Source organism: Microcaecilia unicolor, chromosome 9 (assembly GCF_901765095.1).
Source record: "Microcaecilia unicolor chromosome 9, aMicUni1.1, whole genome shotgun sequence".
NCBI classification, from domain to species: Eukaryota; Metazoa; Chordata; class Amphibia; order Gymnophiona; family Siphonopidae; genus Microcaecilia; species Microcaecilia unicolor.
The window spans coordinates 211,777,947-211,795,205 of record NC_044039.1 but is presented as its reverse complement, the minus strand read 5'-3'; the positions used below and the strand labels follow the sequence as shown (position 1 = coordinate 211,795,205).

Below are 17,259 nucleotides of genomic sequence, written 5' to 3'. Positions count from 1 at the left end.
CAATCAATAAAACTCCAAACAACAGGGACAGAGTAGAAGTAGAATGTTTCACTATACAATTTTAAACAAAAACAAAGCAAAAAAAATCCAAGACAAAAAACAATAAGGAAAAAGTCTGAGCAAAAATAATAACATATTTATTCCATTCAGGCTGCTGCTAATTATAAACACCAAACATGAAGACACATTACTCATTACAGATCAAGAGAAAAAAGGATAATGCTCCTGCTCACCCTTTGGGAACAGAGGGACGAGAGAGAATTGGAAAGCGTGGAAAGGAGAGGAGGAAAGATTTCTGAGACTCTTCTACAGGTGGAGCATCTGAGGAATCTCTAAGGAGGACAGAAAGAGAAAAGAGACAGTCAAAAGCCAGCACTCAAAAGGAGAACATCTATCAGAAGGAAAGCAGCCCTTCTGCTTAATCACTGTATCTGTACCTAGAAGAGAAATCATTATTTCTCAGTACTAGCAAGAGTCCTCAGTTTCATCTGTTTCCTGAATTTTCTGTTTCCTGACTGGATACAACTAGGTTCCCTCTGTTTTTTTGTCTGGATATATTTTATATCTTTATCTTTGGAATAAAAAGCATGCACTTTCATTATGGACGCATCCTATTCGTATTCCTCAACTGTACACTCTAGCTGTTTGGGCAATACGATTCCTTGAATGGTAAAGTAACACAGTAACTGATGGCACATAAAGCCCAGCACGGTTCCCAAACTTTCTTTGGTCACAGTGTCTATAAGCTACACATTTTCTCTCATGTCCCCACCTCCTCTCTGGCCCCCAACAGAATTGAGTCTTACCTTTGCTGGCAGCTGAAGAGGTCCACTGCCCAAGGCCCAAGCTGCTTCTGCAGCAAGCAAACTGGTGGAAAGCTTCAGCCACCAACGCCTGCATTTCCACCTTCTCTTTCCCCTTTCCATCCAGCGTCTGCCCTCCTCTCCCCACTTTCATCCAGCCTCTGCACTCTTTTGATCCCCCTTCCATCTAGCCTAAGCCTCCCCCCATTAATCCCATTCAGCATTAACCCTTTCTCTGTTTCTTCTCCCTTATCCAGCCTTCCCCTTCTCTCTGTATACATATTTTATATCATATTTATCTCATACGCTATGAAAGTGGGTGATGTCTATCTCTTAATGGGGAAGGAGAAAACATCTTAAGGTTAAAATTAGCAAATAAAACACTGATAGTTATCAGCACTTTTGGGTGTGGGTTTTAATCATGAATTGACGATGAAGGTGATTATATGCTGCGGACAAAATGTAAAACCATTCATCCAAGATTGAATCATATTTACCTGCCTTTCTCTGGCTGGCATTGTGGCAAATTGCCAGCTGCCCTGTTTGTGACCTCAGTGTTTAATCATGAAGGAATGTAATCTGCAGAGTGCCAGGTGTGGCTCTGGCCGCCCTGATGGGCAGACTGGATAAACCATGCAGGTCTTTATCTGTTGTCATTTACTATATGTTACTATTGTTTATTCCATCCTCTAGTGTAAGGATCATCTGCATTTATCCCATGCCTTTTTGAATTCTGGCAATGTTTTTGTCCCTACCACCTCCCATGGAAAAACATTCCAGGCAAACAGTAGTTCCTGGTGTTGACTTCAGTTTCCTTCCTTGCAGCTTCATTTAGGATCATTACAGCTACACCTTCATATACCTACCAGTATATGACTGTAGATGCAATAAATTAGTAGAGAATGACATAGGGGACAAAGTAGGAGTAGCCTAGTGGTTAGTGCAGCAGACCTTGATCCTGGGGAACTGGATTCAATTCCCACTGCAGCTCCTTGTGACTCTGGGCAAGTCACTTAACCCTCTATTGCCCCAGGCACAAATAATTACCTGTATATACTATGTAAACCGCTTTGAATGTAGTTTCAAAAACCACAGTAAGGTGGTATATCAAGTGCCATTTCCCTCCCATTCCTGTCCTGACCCCATGGGTTCCATCTTCGTCCCCACCCCATCCCCGCGGGCTCTATCTCCATCCCCGCTCCTCCATCCCCATCCCCGCCCCATCCCTGTGGGCTCTGTCCTCATATGCAGAAGCCTCGAATACTTATGATTTTATATTTAAATCTTTTTATTAAAGTATAAAAAAGAACAATATGCTGTGCAACTGCTGTTTATAAATCACAAATAGAAAACAATAACAACGAGCAGCTATAATAACCCCCCCCCCCCCCATCACCCTCTACCCTTTTCAACCCCAACAATAGCTGGCTTCTACTACCCCAAAGAATCCTAATCCAACCTATTAAAATGTGCAGGGGTACAAAATACAACCGGTTCTGTACACCCTTGCGTGGGAGAAATATGCCCTATGAAACACTGTTATGATTTTTTAATCTGTGAATGAATAAATCATCAACAATCTCAGGATTCAGTCTAGCTCTCCTGTCTTCCACAGTCCTTCCTGCATTAGAAGATGTCTTCTCAGAAGATGTGCTGGTAGCAAGAATGTGCAGGATCCCCCATGCAAATTTTGCCAGTTGTGACCAGTGCGTTTGCTTGTTTTTCCAAAAAATCAAAATATCGTTGTCTGCATCACTCAAACATAATAGTCCAGTTCATTAACAGACTTCAAAATAGAGAATGACAGGGAGACAAAGTTTGTCCCTGTCCCCACCCCTGCCCTGTCCCAGTGGTATCTGTCCCAGTGCCCGTCCTCTCATGCTCTGTCCTCGCCCCGTCCCAGCGGTTACCACAGGTCCCCATCCCCATGTCATTATTAGGAGGACCTTTTTGAAAAACATACCCACAAATCTGGCATAAAATATAACTAAGGGCAGGGGCCTAATTCCATGCCCTTTAGGTTTTCTGTAATTACGTTAAGAATCCATGTTCCTATACCTCTCAATATCCTGAAACGGGCATATGTCCTTGGAAGAGTCAGCTCAGAATATTCGTATTATGTTCAGTCTTGTTTTTGTTTTCATATTTTTTGTACTAAAAACACAAATTATTCTGTAGATAGTGAAAATAGTAACCATTTATACAAAAACTCAGTACCACAAACTCTCACATCAAATATTTCAATCATGAAAATGAGAGAAAGAAGAGGCTCAAAACTCTTATACTGCTTATTCATATAACCTGATATGAGGAAATAATTTCTGCGGTAAATATTTCACTTTGTACAAATTGTTTGTTCCAAGTTTATGATGTAAATATAAAATTCTTCATAGAATCACAGATTTTTATGGAACAGTTCACTTATCGGAGAATTAATCCAAAAATGGAGAAAATGTTCACATGAAATAACCGCAAAATATTCTCTTATGCCGATTGCTCCATATTTAATTGCTCCAGCTTGGCCAGTGGTTTCACCATGTCAATGCTTTTTCAAGGAGAATCTTTTGACCCTTCAGAGTCAACTCAATATCAATTTATCTTCAACCAACACTATAAGCTTCCCCTCAATGTTGGAACAAGACATTTTTGAGATACATTAGTGAGAGGAGGAAGTGCCAAAGTAGCAGTGTGAGGCTCAGTGGTGAGGGGAAGAATATAAAGAAGCTGATGAGGATAAAGCGGAATTGCTTAACCAATATTTCTGTTCTGTGTTCACACATGAAGAGCTAGGCGTAGGACTGCAGAAGACAAACACAAATAGGAATGGATGTGTGGTAGATCTTACCACATTTCAGAAGACTGTGTTCATGAGAAGCTAGCTAAATAAAATGACATAAAGCAAAGGGGGCCAGAAGGGATAGATCAGATGGTAACGAAGGACTTCTGGGAAGTTTTAGCAGCATCGCTGCCTGACCATATCAGTAGTTCCAGAGGACAAGAGAAGGGCAGATGTGGGCAGACTGGATAGACAGTATAGGTCTTTTTCTGTCGTCATTTCTAAGTTACTATGTGAGCCTCTCCATAAAAGGAGAGAGTTGAGAACGACAGACTGGTTAGTCTGACCCCTGTGGTAAGTAAATTAATGGAAATGCTTCTAAAAACAGAGGATATTGAGATTTCTGGAATCCAATGAATTGAAGGACCCAAGGTGGCATGGTTTTACTAGAAGTAAGTCTTGTCAGATTAATCCGATTAATTTCTTTGACCGGGTGACAAGAGAGTTGGATTAAAGGAGATGTGATGTTAATTAGAATTTAGCTAAGCCTTGGACACAAAATTTTGCACAGGCAACATAGAAACTCTGTGCCCTTGGTATAGGCCCTAAAGTGACTGACTAGGTTAAAAACTGGTTGAGTGGAAGGCAACAGAGGGAGCTCAGGCTACGAAAAGGGATGTTACCAGTTGTGTGTTGCAAGGACCAGTTCTTGGACCGGTTCTTTTAAACATTTTTGCAAGTGATACTGTGGAAGGGCTGTCTGGTAAAGTTTGTCTCTTTGCAGGTGATACAAAACCTGCAATAGAGTAGGCACCACCCATGATGGTATGGATAATATGAAGAGAAATCTAGTGAATCCTGAACAATGATCCGAAATTTGGCAGCTAGGATTTATGCTAAAAAAATGTTGGGTCATGCATTTGGCTTACAAAAACCCAAGAAAGCAGTACAGTATAGAGGATGATGTACTTCTGTGCACAAAAGAGAAATGGGACTTGGGGATGATCATATCTGATGATCTTAAGGTGGCCAAACAGGCAGAAAAGGTGACAGCTAAAGCCAGAGGAAAGCTTGAGTGCATAGTGAGAGGAATGACCAGCAGGAAAAAGGAGGTGATAATGTCTCTGTGCAAGTCTGTGGTGAGACCTCATTTAGAGTACTGTGTACAATTCTGGAGACTGCAACTTCAAAAAGATATAAACTGAATACAGTTAGTTCAGAAGGCAGCTACTAAAATGGTCAGTAGTATTTGTCATAAAACGTATGGAGACAGACTTAAAAGACCTCAACATGTATATTGTGGAATAAAGGCAGGAGAAGGAAGATATGATGGAGACATTTAAAATGAGTCTCTTTCAATTGAAAGGAAGCTCTTGAATGCGGAGGCATAGGATGAAGGTGAAAGGGGATGACAGACTCAGGAGAAATTTTCCTTATGGAAAGGGTGGTAGATGCTTATCGGAATTCAAAAAAGCTTGGGGCGAGCACATACCAATAGTATCTCTAAAGGAGAGGAAGGGATAATATATGGTATGGCTTGGAAGACTGGATAGGCCAAATGCTCATTATCTGCCACCATTTTCTATGTTTATGCTGTTTCCTAAAAATATCATCAGTAATTAATTTCTGATCAAGCAGGATGTTATTTCATAAAATGAGGTCTCTATAATAAAATGACTTGTTTCATCTTCAACAACTTTACACGTGATACAGCCACAATCAATGCCTTCTGTAGAAACAAAAAGGTTGCACCGGTACTTTGCACTATATATTAGATATCAAACAATTTATGGAAAAATCAACTAGTGCATTAAACACTAGGGCTCTTTTTTACTAAAAAGTGTGATAAGAGTTTACTGTTAATTTATTTATTTATGACATTTCTACCTCGCATTTTCCCAAGAAAGCTCAGGTTCAATGCGGCATACATAAATTAAGAAGAAGCATTACAAGAGAATATTAATATAAGAACACAACTATTTAAAAAAATTATTTTCATATTAGCTGAACACAGATCGAAAGAGTTGGGCTTTAAGTAAACTTCTAAACCAGTGTTTCCCCAAGTCCGGTCCTTGAGTACCCCCTGCCAGTCAGGTTCTCAGGATATCCACAATGAATATGCATGAACTTTATTTGCATACAGTGCCTCCATTATAAGCCAATCTCTTTCAGGCATATTCATTGTGGATATCCTGAAAACCTGACTGGCAAGGGATACTCTAGGACCGGACTTGGGAAACACTGTTTTAAACAACATATAATCGGCTGTCTGATATACTTGGGTAATGAGTTCCAGAGTTTGGTACTTTGGTAAGAAAAATTAGCATTATGGGATAGTTTTGTAGGTTAAGTTTTTACAACTTGGGAAATATAATACGAAATATTCTCTAGATGAGGTGGCATTAATGCATATTAATCGCCAAAATTTACACCCAGTTAACAGAAAAAAAAACCTTTGAGTTAACTGTCGGGGTATTTCCACCAGTTTCCCCATCAAGGTAATGCAGACAACGTTTTTATATCATGTGTTAACTGCATTGCAGATAATGCAACATAGTCTCCTAGACCCATTCAGGTAGTCTAGAGTTTGCCTCATCTGCTGTGCTAAAAGCTAACATGTTTTAACCTATTGCAAATTAACTGTTAGGCACAGTCCTCACCCATGTCCCACCCCATTCTGCATTAGCTGTTAATGAGGAAATTACCACACTCCTTCCAAGGTGCCATGTTAATGTGGGTACTGTGCAAACAGTTTATTTATTCATTTATTGGGATTGTTAACTATTATCATGTTTTAAAATTATCAGCTAATGCAAATTAATAGGCCCTTAGTAGTGCAATCTTAAAATCAATCCAGTAGGCTACTGATAACCAGTCCAGCAATTTAACATTAGCAAAGCAAGATAGATTTTGTGCCTATGATTAACCCATTAGTGCCCAATGTTCCCATAAGAAGCCATATGGGAACAGTGGGCACTAATGGGTTAAGCACAGGGCTGGCTGAAGGGATTGTGATGCCCTGAGCCAATTTGCATCAGGCCAGCACCTCCTCCCTCCTCATCACTTCCTCCCCTCGGGTATAGCATATCTCTCCTTCTCCCCTTTCCCCAACCAAATCTCTCTTCCCCCCCTCTGAACCGCTATCCCCATGGGTCCAGCTGCGTTCAGTCAGAGCCTGGGTCTTCCCTCTGCCACATCCTATTGCATGAGAGGAGGCGGGGCAGCAGAAGTAAGACCCAGGGCCTAGCCAAAAGCAGCCTGTGTTCAGGCTAGTGCTGGTAACTTGCACAAGGTTTATAGAACCACAGGGGGAAGGGGATGGGGGAGGGGAGTGGGAGAGGCAGAGAAGGAGCAATGATGGACACACAGGTGGGGGGAGAGAGAAGAGATAGTTTAAACATTTAGACCAGATAAGGTCAAAAGCTAGGGATTTTGACAACCTTTATCGCCACAGTCCTAAGCCAGTGTCTCGCCTGGGCCAATGGCTAAATCGGCCCTGATTAAGTATGCAGCTGAATTATGAATTAACTGAAAGCTCTTCTACTGTGTTTTTGGCAAACCCTTATATAAAAAATTACAGTAGTTAAAAGTAATAATCACGTGGACTATTATTAATAAACTTTCCCTCTCTCAAAGTAGGTACAAAGAGATCCAAGAACCAGGAAAAAGATGGCGATATGTTTTGCTCACCTAAAGCAGCACAGAATTCATCTACAATAACCCCCTCCCAAATTTTTACCTTCTGTTTAGGATTAATAACCTAATTCTGAACTGGAAACAATGGGTACAATGCCCACATCATCCACAGATGAATTCATTACAGTTTTGACTGATCTAAACAAAGTTTATTCCTGTTTAACCATTCCAGTCCTTCCCGAAGACACCAATTCAATTGCAACAACTTCTGCTTTTTATTCTCACACAAATAACATTGAATTTGAATGTCAACAACATAAATTGAACAATTGAAAACACAGTCATTAATGATATCAGCAAATAAACCTTAAACAGTGATGGTGACAAAATGGCCCCTCAGAGCACTCTCAATAGAAGGCCTCAAATTGGAATACCTCTGATCAAAATGACAACTATGTACAGATGAGTTCAGAATTTACCCTCTAAACTGTGTTTTAATAGCTGAATTCAAAACTAAGGGCCCTATTTACCAAGGTTCGCTAACGGTTTTAGTGTGTGCTAAAAATTAGCATGTATAATCGTATAGATGCTGTGACAGAACAGTGTGTTTTAAGCCTGTAAACTGCCTAAATTAATTCTGAAGTGTATTTCTCTTGTTTGGGCAGCAGGTGGTGCATGTTTTATGTTAAAACTGCTATGGAAAAGTGAATGCCTTCCTTTTAGTTTCACTCAGTGAAGAAGTGAATCTACAGTACTGTGAGCAGTATACTTTTAAAACTTGTTGACTGGGTTTTGATTGGCCCAGGAGCTTTTCTTTTCTTTTTTGGACTTTACTGCCCTTTTCCTCCGTTTCAGTCTGGAAGAGAGAGAGAAAGCTCTTTGCTGAAGCCCTGTAAAAAACAGTTATATTTGCTAACTGGTGAGCAGCTATTTGTCCTGATCTCCCCAGGTACTTTTTAGGAAGTAAACAAATGTTTAGTTAAGTGTTACAATTGATCCATATTTCAGTTATCTGTTATTGTTTGCTGATTGTACATTTTTTGTTCATTGTTCAATTTTTAAGACAATACATAATTTATTTATAAATTGCTCGCCTGTCTGGACTGATAAAGGATCCTGGTGGTTTGTGTGTTGAGTCTGTGAGTGCTTTCTGGGAACTGTGAGACCACTGGGGAGTGTGGCCACAGTAACCTAGAAATCACTGGGGATAATTTGAGGGCAGGAGACTCAGCCAGGGGCGGTTGTGGCCCAGTCGGTGGGAGGAGGGTGCCAGTGTACAGCACAAGAGGTAGGTGCAGGAGGACCTGAGCTGTGCTGGGGATAGGCCATGGGGTAACCCCAGGCAAGTGGCTAGGCGCTTCGTGACAGACGTCCATAGGAATATTATGGGCATCTACACGGTTAGCGCACACTAAAAACGCTAACGTGCCTCTACTGCGGCTTAGTAAACAGGGCCCTAAATTAGTTACAACTTCCTTTTGCTTTCACATATCTTAAAAATCCTCAGAACTGGTGATCAGATGGTTCAGGAAGAGCGAGAACTAACAATCCAAAAGGGACAATAATTGCACTGTGAAGTTTCCATCAAATTAGAAGAGTATATATTAAAATAGACCAATCTATGCGTCATCTGGACCAAGATTTTATTCAGCTGCTTTATAGTACTGCACTAGCAGAAAAGGTGTCACACGTTAGCATATCTGTCCATGTGACAGCATCCCCAGCGGATTCCCAGCTATCCATGAATGAAAAGTGTTAAGAAGCATTTTGTATTTCACATTCTGCTCAATATAAAGTAAAAGAAAAAGAGTTACTTTGACTTTTTAACTCTAGGAGATACTTACAAACTGCATTTGTTTAGTCTGTAAAATTTGTGTCTCGCCACACACATTCTCCAGACATATTTGGCAGTCTCCATGTCTTCCTACCAAACCAAATAAAAATAGGTTAAAAAGACACAAATGAATGCAGACACTCTGGGCCAGGTTCAGTAATGGCGCCCAAAGTTAGACACCAATATGATTTGCGTAAGACAGTATTCTGTAAAGCGAGTTCTGCGCAGATTGCCCTTTACAGAATACTACTAGCTGGCACGCATCTCACACTTAACTTTGGATGCGAGCACTTACGACTGCTAAAAGTTGGTTTGAATGCTTGCACCTAACTAATGGCAGTTGGGACACAAATGACATTCTATAAAATTGGGCTTAAATTCTGGGAATGCCCCTCACACTATGAAATTTAGGCATGCCTGTTATAGAATAGGGCATAGGGCAGATATGAGAGTAACTAACTGCTGCCAAGTGCTTGTTAACTCCAGTAATTGATTGTTAGCATCTAATTAACTTATGCATGGTTTTGGGATCCATACCCAAATTTGGGCAACCTATACGAAATCCGAGGGTTTATGACCAGTGCATGTGTAGCATCCTTTATAGTTTATGCTACAGTAACTATCTTTTTTCCCATTACCCCTATCTACTTGCAATTTCTAAGACCATACATCTTCAACCACAAGCAGGAGTGGAGGAGTAGCCTAGTGGTTAGTGCAGCGGACTTTGATCCTGGGGAACTGGGTTCGATTCCCACTGCAGCTCCTTGTGACTCAGGGCAAGTCACTTAACCCTCCATTGCCCCTGGTACAAAATAAATACCTGTCTATATGTAAACAACTTTGAATGTAGTTGCAAAATACCACAGAAAGGTGGTATATCAAGTCCCATTTCCCCTTTCCATTCAGAATCCAAACAAGGCCCTCCACAATAGGGACACTTTTACTTGCTCAGTCTAGTACCTCAAAGAGGACATCTTTCAATGGGACCTTTAAGTGTGATGCTGAGGGTGTGATGGAATGCCTTTTACAGCAGTGGGTGCTTGGTTTTTTTCCACTCTCCTCCACTCTGTTTCCTTCGTCAGCTGCCCACACTGCAAGCACATTTGAACAGTAAATACCCTGGGAAAACTGCTGATCCTCAAGCATTAAAAACAAAATGCCTGCATACCTCCTAATTATTTTTGTGATGCTCCCTCTGCATCCTTGGAGGCCACTGCTAGAGCTACAGCTGGGGCTAGCCCACCAGGTGAAAAGCCAGAAGCATCCCTCACACTCTGCTATTCCTGGGAGCTACTCGTCATGCCAGTAGTATTATTCCTGTGGCTGCTCAATTAACCTTGTAGAATCTTCACTAGCTTCTGCAAATCCCAATTTTACTACCCTCACATGATTATTAGTTCAATTCAGTACCTGCCAAAATGTAGTCTAAAGAACTCTCATAAGACAACATGCCTGCCATCACATTTGAAGCATGCTCCCAATGCTGGAAGCTGAGAAAGTGAACAGCAAAGAAACAAGCTCCCACCACTGAGAGAAAACAGGTACCAGAGGCTAAGGGCGGGGGATGAGAAGAAAAGGGAAAGGCAAATAGAGGAGGAAAGGCAAGATAAATGAATATGAAAGAAAGAGGTAAACATATAGTGCTGTTTAGCACTATATAATATTGGGCACAACTTTCTATTTTTCTGGGCACATCTTATATTATACTAGTAAAAAAAGGCCCGTTTCTGACACAAATGAAAAGGGTGCTAGCAAGGTTTTCCTCGGAGTGTGTATGTGAGAGTGACTGTGCGAGTGTGTGTGTGTGAGAGAGAGAGTGAGTCTGGGTGCGAGTACGTCTGTGAGAGAGAGAGAGTGTATGTGTGAGAATGAGAATGTGTGCAAGTGTGTATGTGAGACACAGTGTGAGAGAGAGAGTGTTTCAAACAGATACAGTGTGCGAGAGAGAGTGTGTGTGAGACACAGACTCTGTGAGACTGAGTGTATGAGACCAAGAGAGTGTGTGAGTGACTGTCAGGCTCATTTTCAAAGCACTTAGCCTCCCAAAGTTCCATAGAAACCTATGGAACTTAGCCTCCCAAAGTGCTTTGAAAATATGCCTCTATGTGACACATAGAGAGTGAATGTGCTACAGTGTGAGACACAGAGTGTGTGAGAGTGAGAGACAGAAAGACATTGACTTTGAGAGACAGAGTGTGTGAGAGAGAGAGTGTGTGTGTGACAGAGATACCTCCCCCCCTCTCTGGTGTCAGGCCCCCCCCTCCCTCCCTCTCTCTGGTGCAGGCCCCCCCTCCCTCCCTCTCTCTGGTGTCTGAGCATTACTGTGCAGGACGCTGAGCTCTGGCTGTGCTTCAAGGAACTGACCAATCCTATTTAATAGAATGCACCTCCAACATTCTGATGCCGAGAAACCTCGTGTGGTTGGTCACTTCTGCTTGTGACGAACCCGGAAGTACGTGATGTCAATTCAGGAGATGGATACAGAGAGCAGGAATGCCTCAGCCATGCAGTCAGCTTCAGAATGTTGGAGGTGCGTTTTATTATATAGGATTACTTTACTAAGTGTATATTGAATGATGCATGTATAGCATTCCAAGTTGTTCTCTTTTCCCAGCTAGACTTACATAAATACATAAGTATCGCCATACTGGGTCAGACCAAAGGTCCATCAAGCCCAGCATCTTGTTTCCAACAGTGGCCAATCCAGGTCACAAATACCTGGCAAGATCCCCAAAAAAGTACAAAACATTTTATGCTGCTTATCCCAGAAATAAGCCGTGGATTTTCCCCAAGTTGTAATGATCTACGGACGTTTCCTTTAGGAAGCTGTCCAAACCTTTTTTAAACCCCGCTAACTGCTTTTATAACATTCTCTGGCAATGAAATCCAGAGTTTAATTGCACGATGAGTGAAGAAATATTTTCTCTGATTTGTTTTAAATTTACTGGAATGTCACAGCCTGACTGGAAGTGAGGCAGGTATGAACTCCTCACACTGAACTGAATGGCTGCTCTCTGCCCTGTCTCTTCCTGGCTCACCCCCTTCCCTGCAGGCTGCTAGGAAGGGAGTTACTGGGGCAAAACAATCCAGCTGCTCTGGCTCTGGAGTCTGAAAGAAGTGGCAGGTGTGTTATTCCCGGTCTTTCCCCCCAAAATTAAACCCTGCTTTTCACTTCATGTTGGTATATTTGATTTCTATATTTAAAAAAATATATAAAATTATGGGCTCGATTTATAAGGAGTGGAGGAGTGGCATAGTGGTTAGGGTGGTGGACTTTGGTCCTGGGGAACTGAGTTCGATTCCCACTTCAGGCACAGGCAGCTCCTTGTGACTCTGGGCAAGTCACTTAACCCTCCATTGCCCCATGTAAGCCACATCATGAGTGGGAAAGCGCAGGGTACAAATGTAAGAAAAATAAAATACCGTATTTTTCGGACTATAAGACGCACCGGACCATAAGACGCACCTAGGTTTTAGAGGAGGGAAATAGGAAAAAAAATATATTTTGGACTATAAGACGCACCTTTTTTCTCCTCTACAACCTAGGTGCTCCGGTGCGTCTTGTCCGAATGTCTCCCGTTTCCAGGGTCCGTCCTTCTGTCCATCTCCCTCCCTCCCGAGTTCCGGGATCCCCAGCCCGCCATCCCTCCGAGATCCCCTTCCCTCCCGCCCACCCTCACGAGTTCCGAGATCCCCTTCCCTCCCTCTGAGTTCTAAGTAATTTTACCTAGTCGGGGCAGCAGCAAAAGCGAAAACCATGCAGCCTCCGCACGTCACTCTTCCCTGTTCTGTTTTTCTCAGCTCTGGTCCCGCCCTCAGTGGAACAGGGAAAAGTGACGTGCCGAGGCTGCATGGTTTTCGCTTCTGCTGCTGCCCTGAGTAGGTAAAATTACTTAGTACTCAGAGGGAGGGAAGGGGATCTCGGAGGGAGGGCGGGCTGGGGATCCCGGAAGTCGAATTTCTCTACGTTCGGACTATAAGACGCACCCCCCATTTTCCTCCCAAATTTGGGGGGAATAAAGTGCGCCTTATAGTCTGCAAAATACGGTACATACTATTGGAGATTCTACATGGAATGTTGCTATTCCACTAGCAACATTCCATGTAGAAGCCTGCGCGGCCACATTGGTGATCTGCAAGGGCCGACTTCGACATGGAATGTTGCTAGTGGAATAGCAACATTCCATGTAGAATCTGAAATAGTAGCAACAGTGGAGGAGTGGCCTAGTGGTTAGGGTGGTGGACTTTGGTCCTGAGGAACTGAGTTCAATTCCCACTTCAGGCACAAGCAGCTCCTTGTGACTCTGGGCAAGTCATTTAACCCTCCATTGCCCCATGTAAGCCGCATTGAGCCTGCCATGAGTGGGAAAGTGCGGGGTACAAATGTAACAAAAAAAACAAAAAACAATGCATCTACATGCAGAGTCCAAAAAGGCAACATAGGCATTATAAAACAGGTTGGTAGAACCAGTTCCACTAGCCCGAAAATGCCTAGATACACATTTACACCTGCACTCCTCGTGTTCTTAAAACTACTAAAACACCAGTCACTTACAGTTTGAAACTGGATGGTTTCCTCTTTATTTGCCAACTCTAAAGTGAAAAAGGACTTGTTGTGGGACATGTTAGCAATGTCATGCCACCTAGGGTGAGAGAGAAAGAAATGGAAGCTTACTTGTCACTAAGAGATGAGATAACACACTTCCAACTGAAGTGAAAGCCGCATAAAAGTCCAAAGTATAGAACAGGAAAAGTTCTCTACGATGACGAATCACAGAAGGCAAAAGTAGAGACTAATAGACGATTCACCACTGGAGACGCGAATCCAACAGTCTTTATTATATCAAAGATAACGACCCGACACAGGCCGTGTTTTGACGCTAAAAAGCGTCTGCATCAGGGGTCAATAAATACACCAAGTAGTGAATGCAAAACGAAGAGTCCTACTTGTATGTGTGTTGTCAGCTCACTGATCACGTAGCACCAAACAGAATATGCTGGATACAAACTATCAGAGCAAAAAAAAAAAAAAAAAATTCTGTTTGGTGCTACGTGATCAGTGAGCTGACAACACACATACAAGTAGGACTCTTCGTTTTGCATTCACTACTTGGTGTATTTATTGACCCCTGATGCAGACGCTTTTTAGCGTCAAAACACGGCCTGTGTCGGGTCGTTATCTTTGATATAATAAAGACTGTTGGACTCACGTCTCCAGTGGTGAATGGTAAAATTATGTATAATCATACCTGATAATTTTCTTTCCATTAATCATAGCTGATCAATCCATAGACTGGTGGGTTGTGTCCATCTACCAGCAGGTGGAGATAGAGAGCAAACTTTTGCCTCCCTATATGTGGTCATGTACTGCCGGAAACTCCTCAGTATGTCGATATCAAAGCTCCATCCGCAGGACTCAGCACTTAGAGAATTACACCCACAAAGGGACACTCTGCCCAGCTCACCACCGCCGAAACGGGGGAGGGGAATTAACCCAGCTCATCCCCACACAAGTGGGGGAGGGGAATCCGTCCAGCTCATCCCCGCGGAGCGGGGGAGGGACACCACACCCGCCGATGCGGGGGGATCTGGCTTATCCTGCAACCGCAACCGCGGGAGGAGCTGACTGACCCTAACACCGCCGAAGCGGGAGGGGTACAAAGCTGCCCTACAGCCGCACGAAGCGGGAGGGAGTGCCGGCAGAATTTAAATCTCAATCCAGCCCCGTAGAACGGAGGGGAGAGGAATGCAGCAGCTCACTGTAACACAAACTCGTCTCAACTCTTGAAGAATCCAAGTGAAGGAAGAACTTGAACACGAAGTCTTTCTGAAGTAACTGAAGACTAAACTTGAACCTGAAATGCAACCAGAATAAAAACAGTACAGATATCTGGGAGGGGCTATGGATTGATCAGCTATGATTAATGGAAAGAAAATTATCAGGTATGATTATACATAATTTTACCTTCCATATCATCAAGCTGATCAATCCATAGACTGGTGGGATGTACCGAAGCAGTACTCACCCAGGGCGGGACATAGAAATCCCTGACCTCAACACTGAAGCTCCAAACCGGGCCTCCGCCCGTGCAGCCACAGTCAAACGGTAATGCTTGGAGAATGTATGAGCCGAAGCCCAAGTTGCCGCCTTGCATATCTCTTCCAAGGAGACGGATCCGGCCTCTGCCATCGAGGCCGCCTGAGCTCTCGTGGAGTGAGCCTTCAGCTGGATAGGCGGAACTTTCCCCGCGGCCACATAAGCCGCTGCAATGGCTTCCTTGACCCATCTTGCCACTGTAGGCTTAGCAGCCTGCAGACCCTTACGAGGACCTGCAAACAGGACAAACAGATGATCCGATTTCCGGAAATCATTGGTCACTTCCAAGTATCTGATGATGACTCGTCTCACATCCAGATATTTAAGAGCAGAGTACTCCTCTGGGTAGTCCTCCCTACGAAAGGAAGGGAGACAGAGCTGCTGATTCACATGGAAGCGAGAAACAATCTTGGGCAGGAAGGAAGGCACTGTGCGAATAGTCACTCCTGCCTCAGTGAACTGCAGAAAAGGCTCTCGACATGAGAGCGCCTGGAGCTCGGAAACTCTTCTGGCTGAAGTGATAGCCACCAAAAAGACTGCTTTCAACGTCAGGTCTTTCAGAGATGCCCTCGACAAGGGTTCAAAAGGCGGCTTCTGCAATGCTCTTAGCACCAGGTTGAGATTCCACGCAGGCACCACTGAGTGCAGAGGAGGGCGCAGGTGATTAACTCCCTTGAGAAAGCGCACCACATCTGGCTGTGAAGCCAGGGAAGCACCCTTCAGGCGGCCCCTGAAGCAAGCCAGAGCCGCTACCTGGACTTTAAGGGAACTGAGCGACAGGCCTTTCTCCAGACCTTCTTGCAGGAACGCCAACACTGAAGAAATTGGAGCAGTGAAGGGAGAAAGTGAGCCTGCTTCACACCACGCTGCAAAGATACGCCAAACCCTGGCGTAAGCAGTAGAAGTAGAGCGCTTCCTCGCTCTCAGCATAGTGGCGATGACCTTGTCTGAGAAGCCCTTCTTCCTCAGACGCTGCCGCTCAATAGCCAGGCCGTAAGACCAAAGGGGGAGGGATCCTCCATCACCACGGGACCCTGATGTAACAGGCCCTGCTCCACTGGCAGCCGCAGAGGATCGTCCACTGAGAGCCTGATCAAGTCCGCATACCAGGGACGCCTGGGCCAATCCGGACCCACCAGGATTACCCTGCCGGGATGCTTTGCCACCCGGTCTAGCACCCTGCCCAACATGGGCCAGGGCGGGAACACATAGAGAAGCTCTTGTGTCGGCCACTGTTGGAGAAGAGCATCTACTCCCAGGGATCGAGGGTCCCGTCCTCTGCTGAAGAAGCGCGGCACTTGGCAATTGGCCGATGACGCCATCAGATCTAGGCTCGGCTGGCCCCAGCGCTTCGTGATGTCCAAGAACGCCTGAGCAGATAGCTGCCACTCTCCGGGCTCCAAGGTATGGCGACTGAGAAAGTCCGCCTTGACATTCATGACTCCGGCAATGTGGGCCGCTGACAGCTGCTCCAGGTTCGCTTCCGCCCACTGGCATAGATTCATAGCCTCCTTGGCTAGAGGGGCGCTCTTGGTACCTCCCTGGCGGTTGACATAGGCCACAGCTGTGGCATTGTCTGACAGAACCCGTACAGGCTTCCACGCCAGTACCGGGATGAACTCCAAAAGCGCCAACCGAATGGCTCTGAGTTCCAGGAGGTTGATAGACCACTTTGCCTCTGCAGGAGACCAGAGCCCCTGCGCTGTCCTTCCCAAGCAGTGGGCTCCCCAGCCCGACAAAGAGGCGTCCGTCGTGATGACAATCCACTCTGGGGTCACCAGAGGCATTCCCGCAGACAATTTGTCTGTCTGCATCCACCAGCTCAGCGCCTTGCGCACTGCTGGGTCCAAGGGAAGTCGCACAGCATAATCCTCTGACAGCGGAGTCCAGCGCTGCAGCAAGGAGTGTTGAAGTGGTCTCATATGAGCCCTGGCCCAGGGCACTACTTCCATCGTGGCCGTCATAGAGCCCAACAGCTGCACATAGTCCCAAGCCCGAAGAGGAGAGGCTCCCAGGAACTGGTCCACCTGAGCCTGAAGTTTGACAATCCGATTGTCTGGCAGGAACACTCTGCCCACTTGGGTGTCGAATCGAACTCCCAGGTACTCCAGGG

At 44.4% G+C, this 17,259-nt stretch overlaps 1 protein-coding gene across 1 annotated transcript in view; it reads right to left on the bottom strand.

The window, feature by feature from the left end:
* The window catches only part of PTPN21 (protein tyrosine phosphatase non-receptor type 21), a 145,174-nt gene that overhangs the window by 55,309 nt on the left and 72,606 nt on the right, over positions 1-17,259 (bottom strand). The window contains exons 10-11 of the mRNA XM_030213742.1: positions 13,605-13,692; positions 9,060-9,139 (exon numbers count right to left, since the gene is read on the bottom strand). Of these exons, the coding sequence (XP_030069602.1) occupies positions 9,060-9,139; positions 13,605-13,692 (168 nt within the window). The remainder of the gene's footprint in view (positions 1-9,059; positions 9,140-13,604; positions 13,693-17,259) is intronic.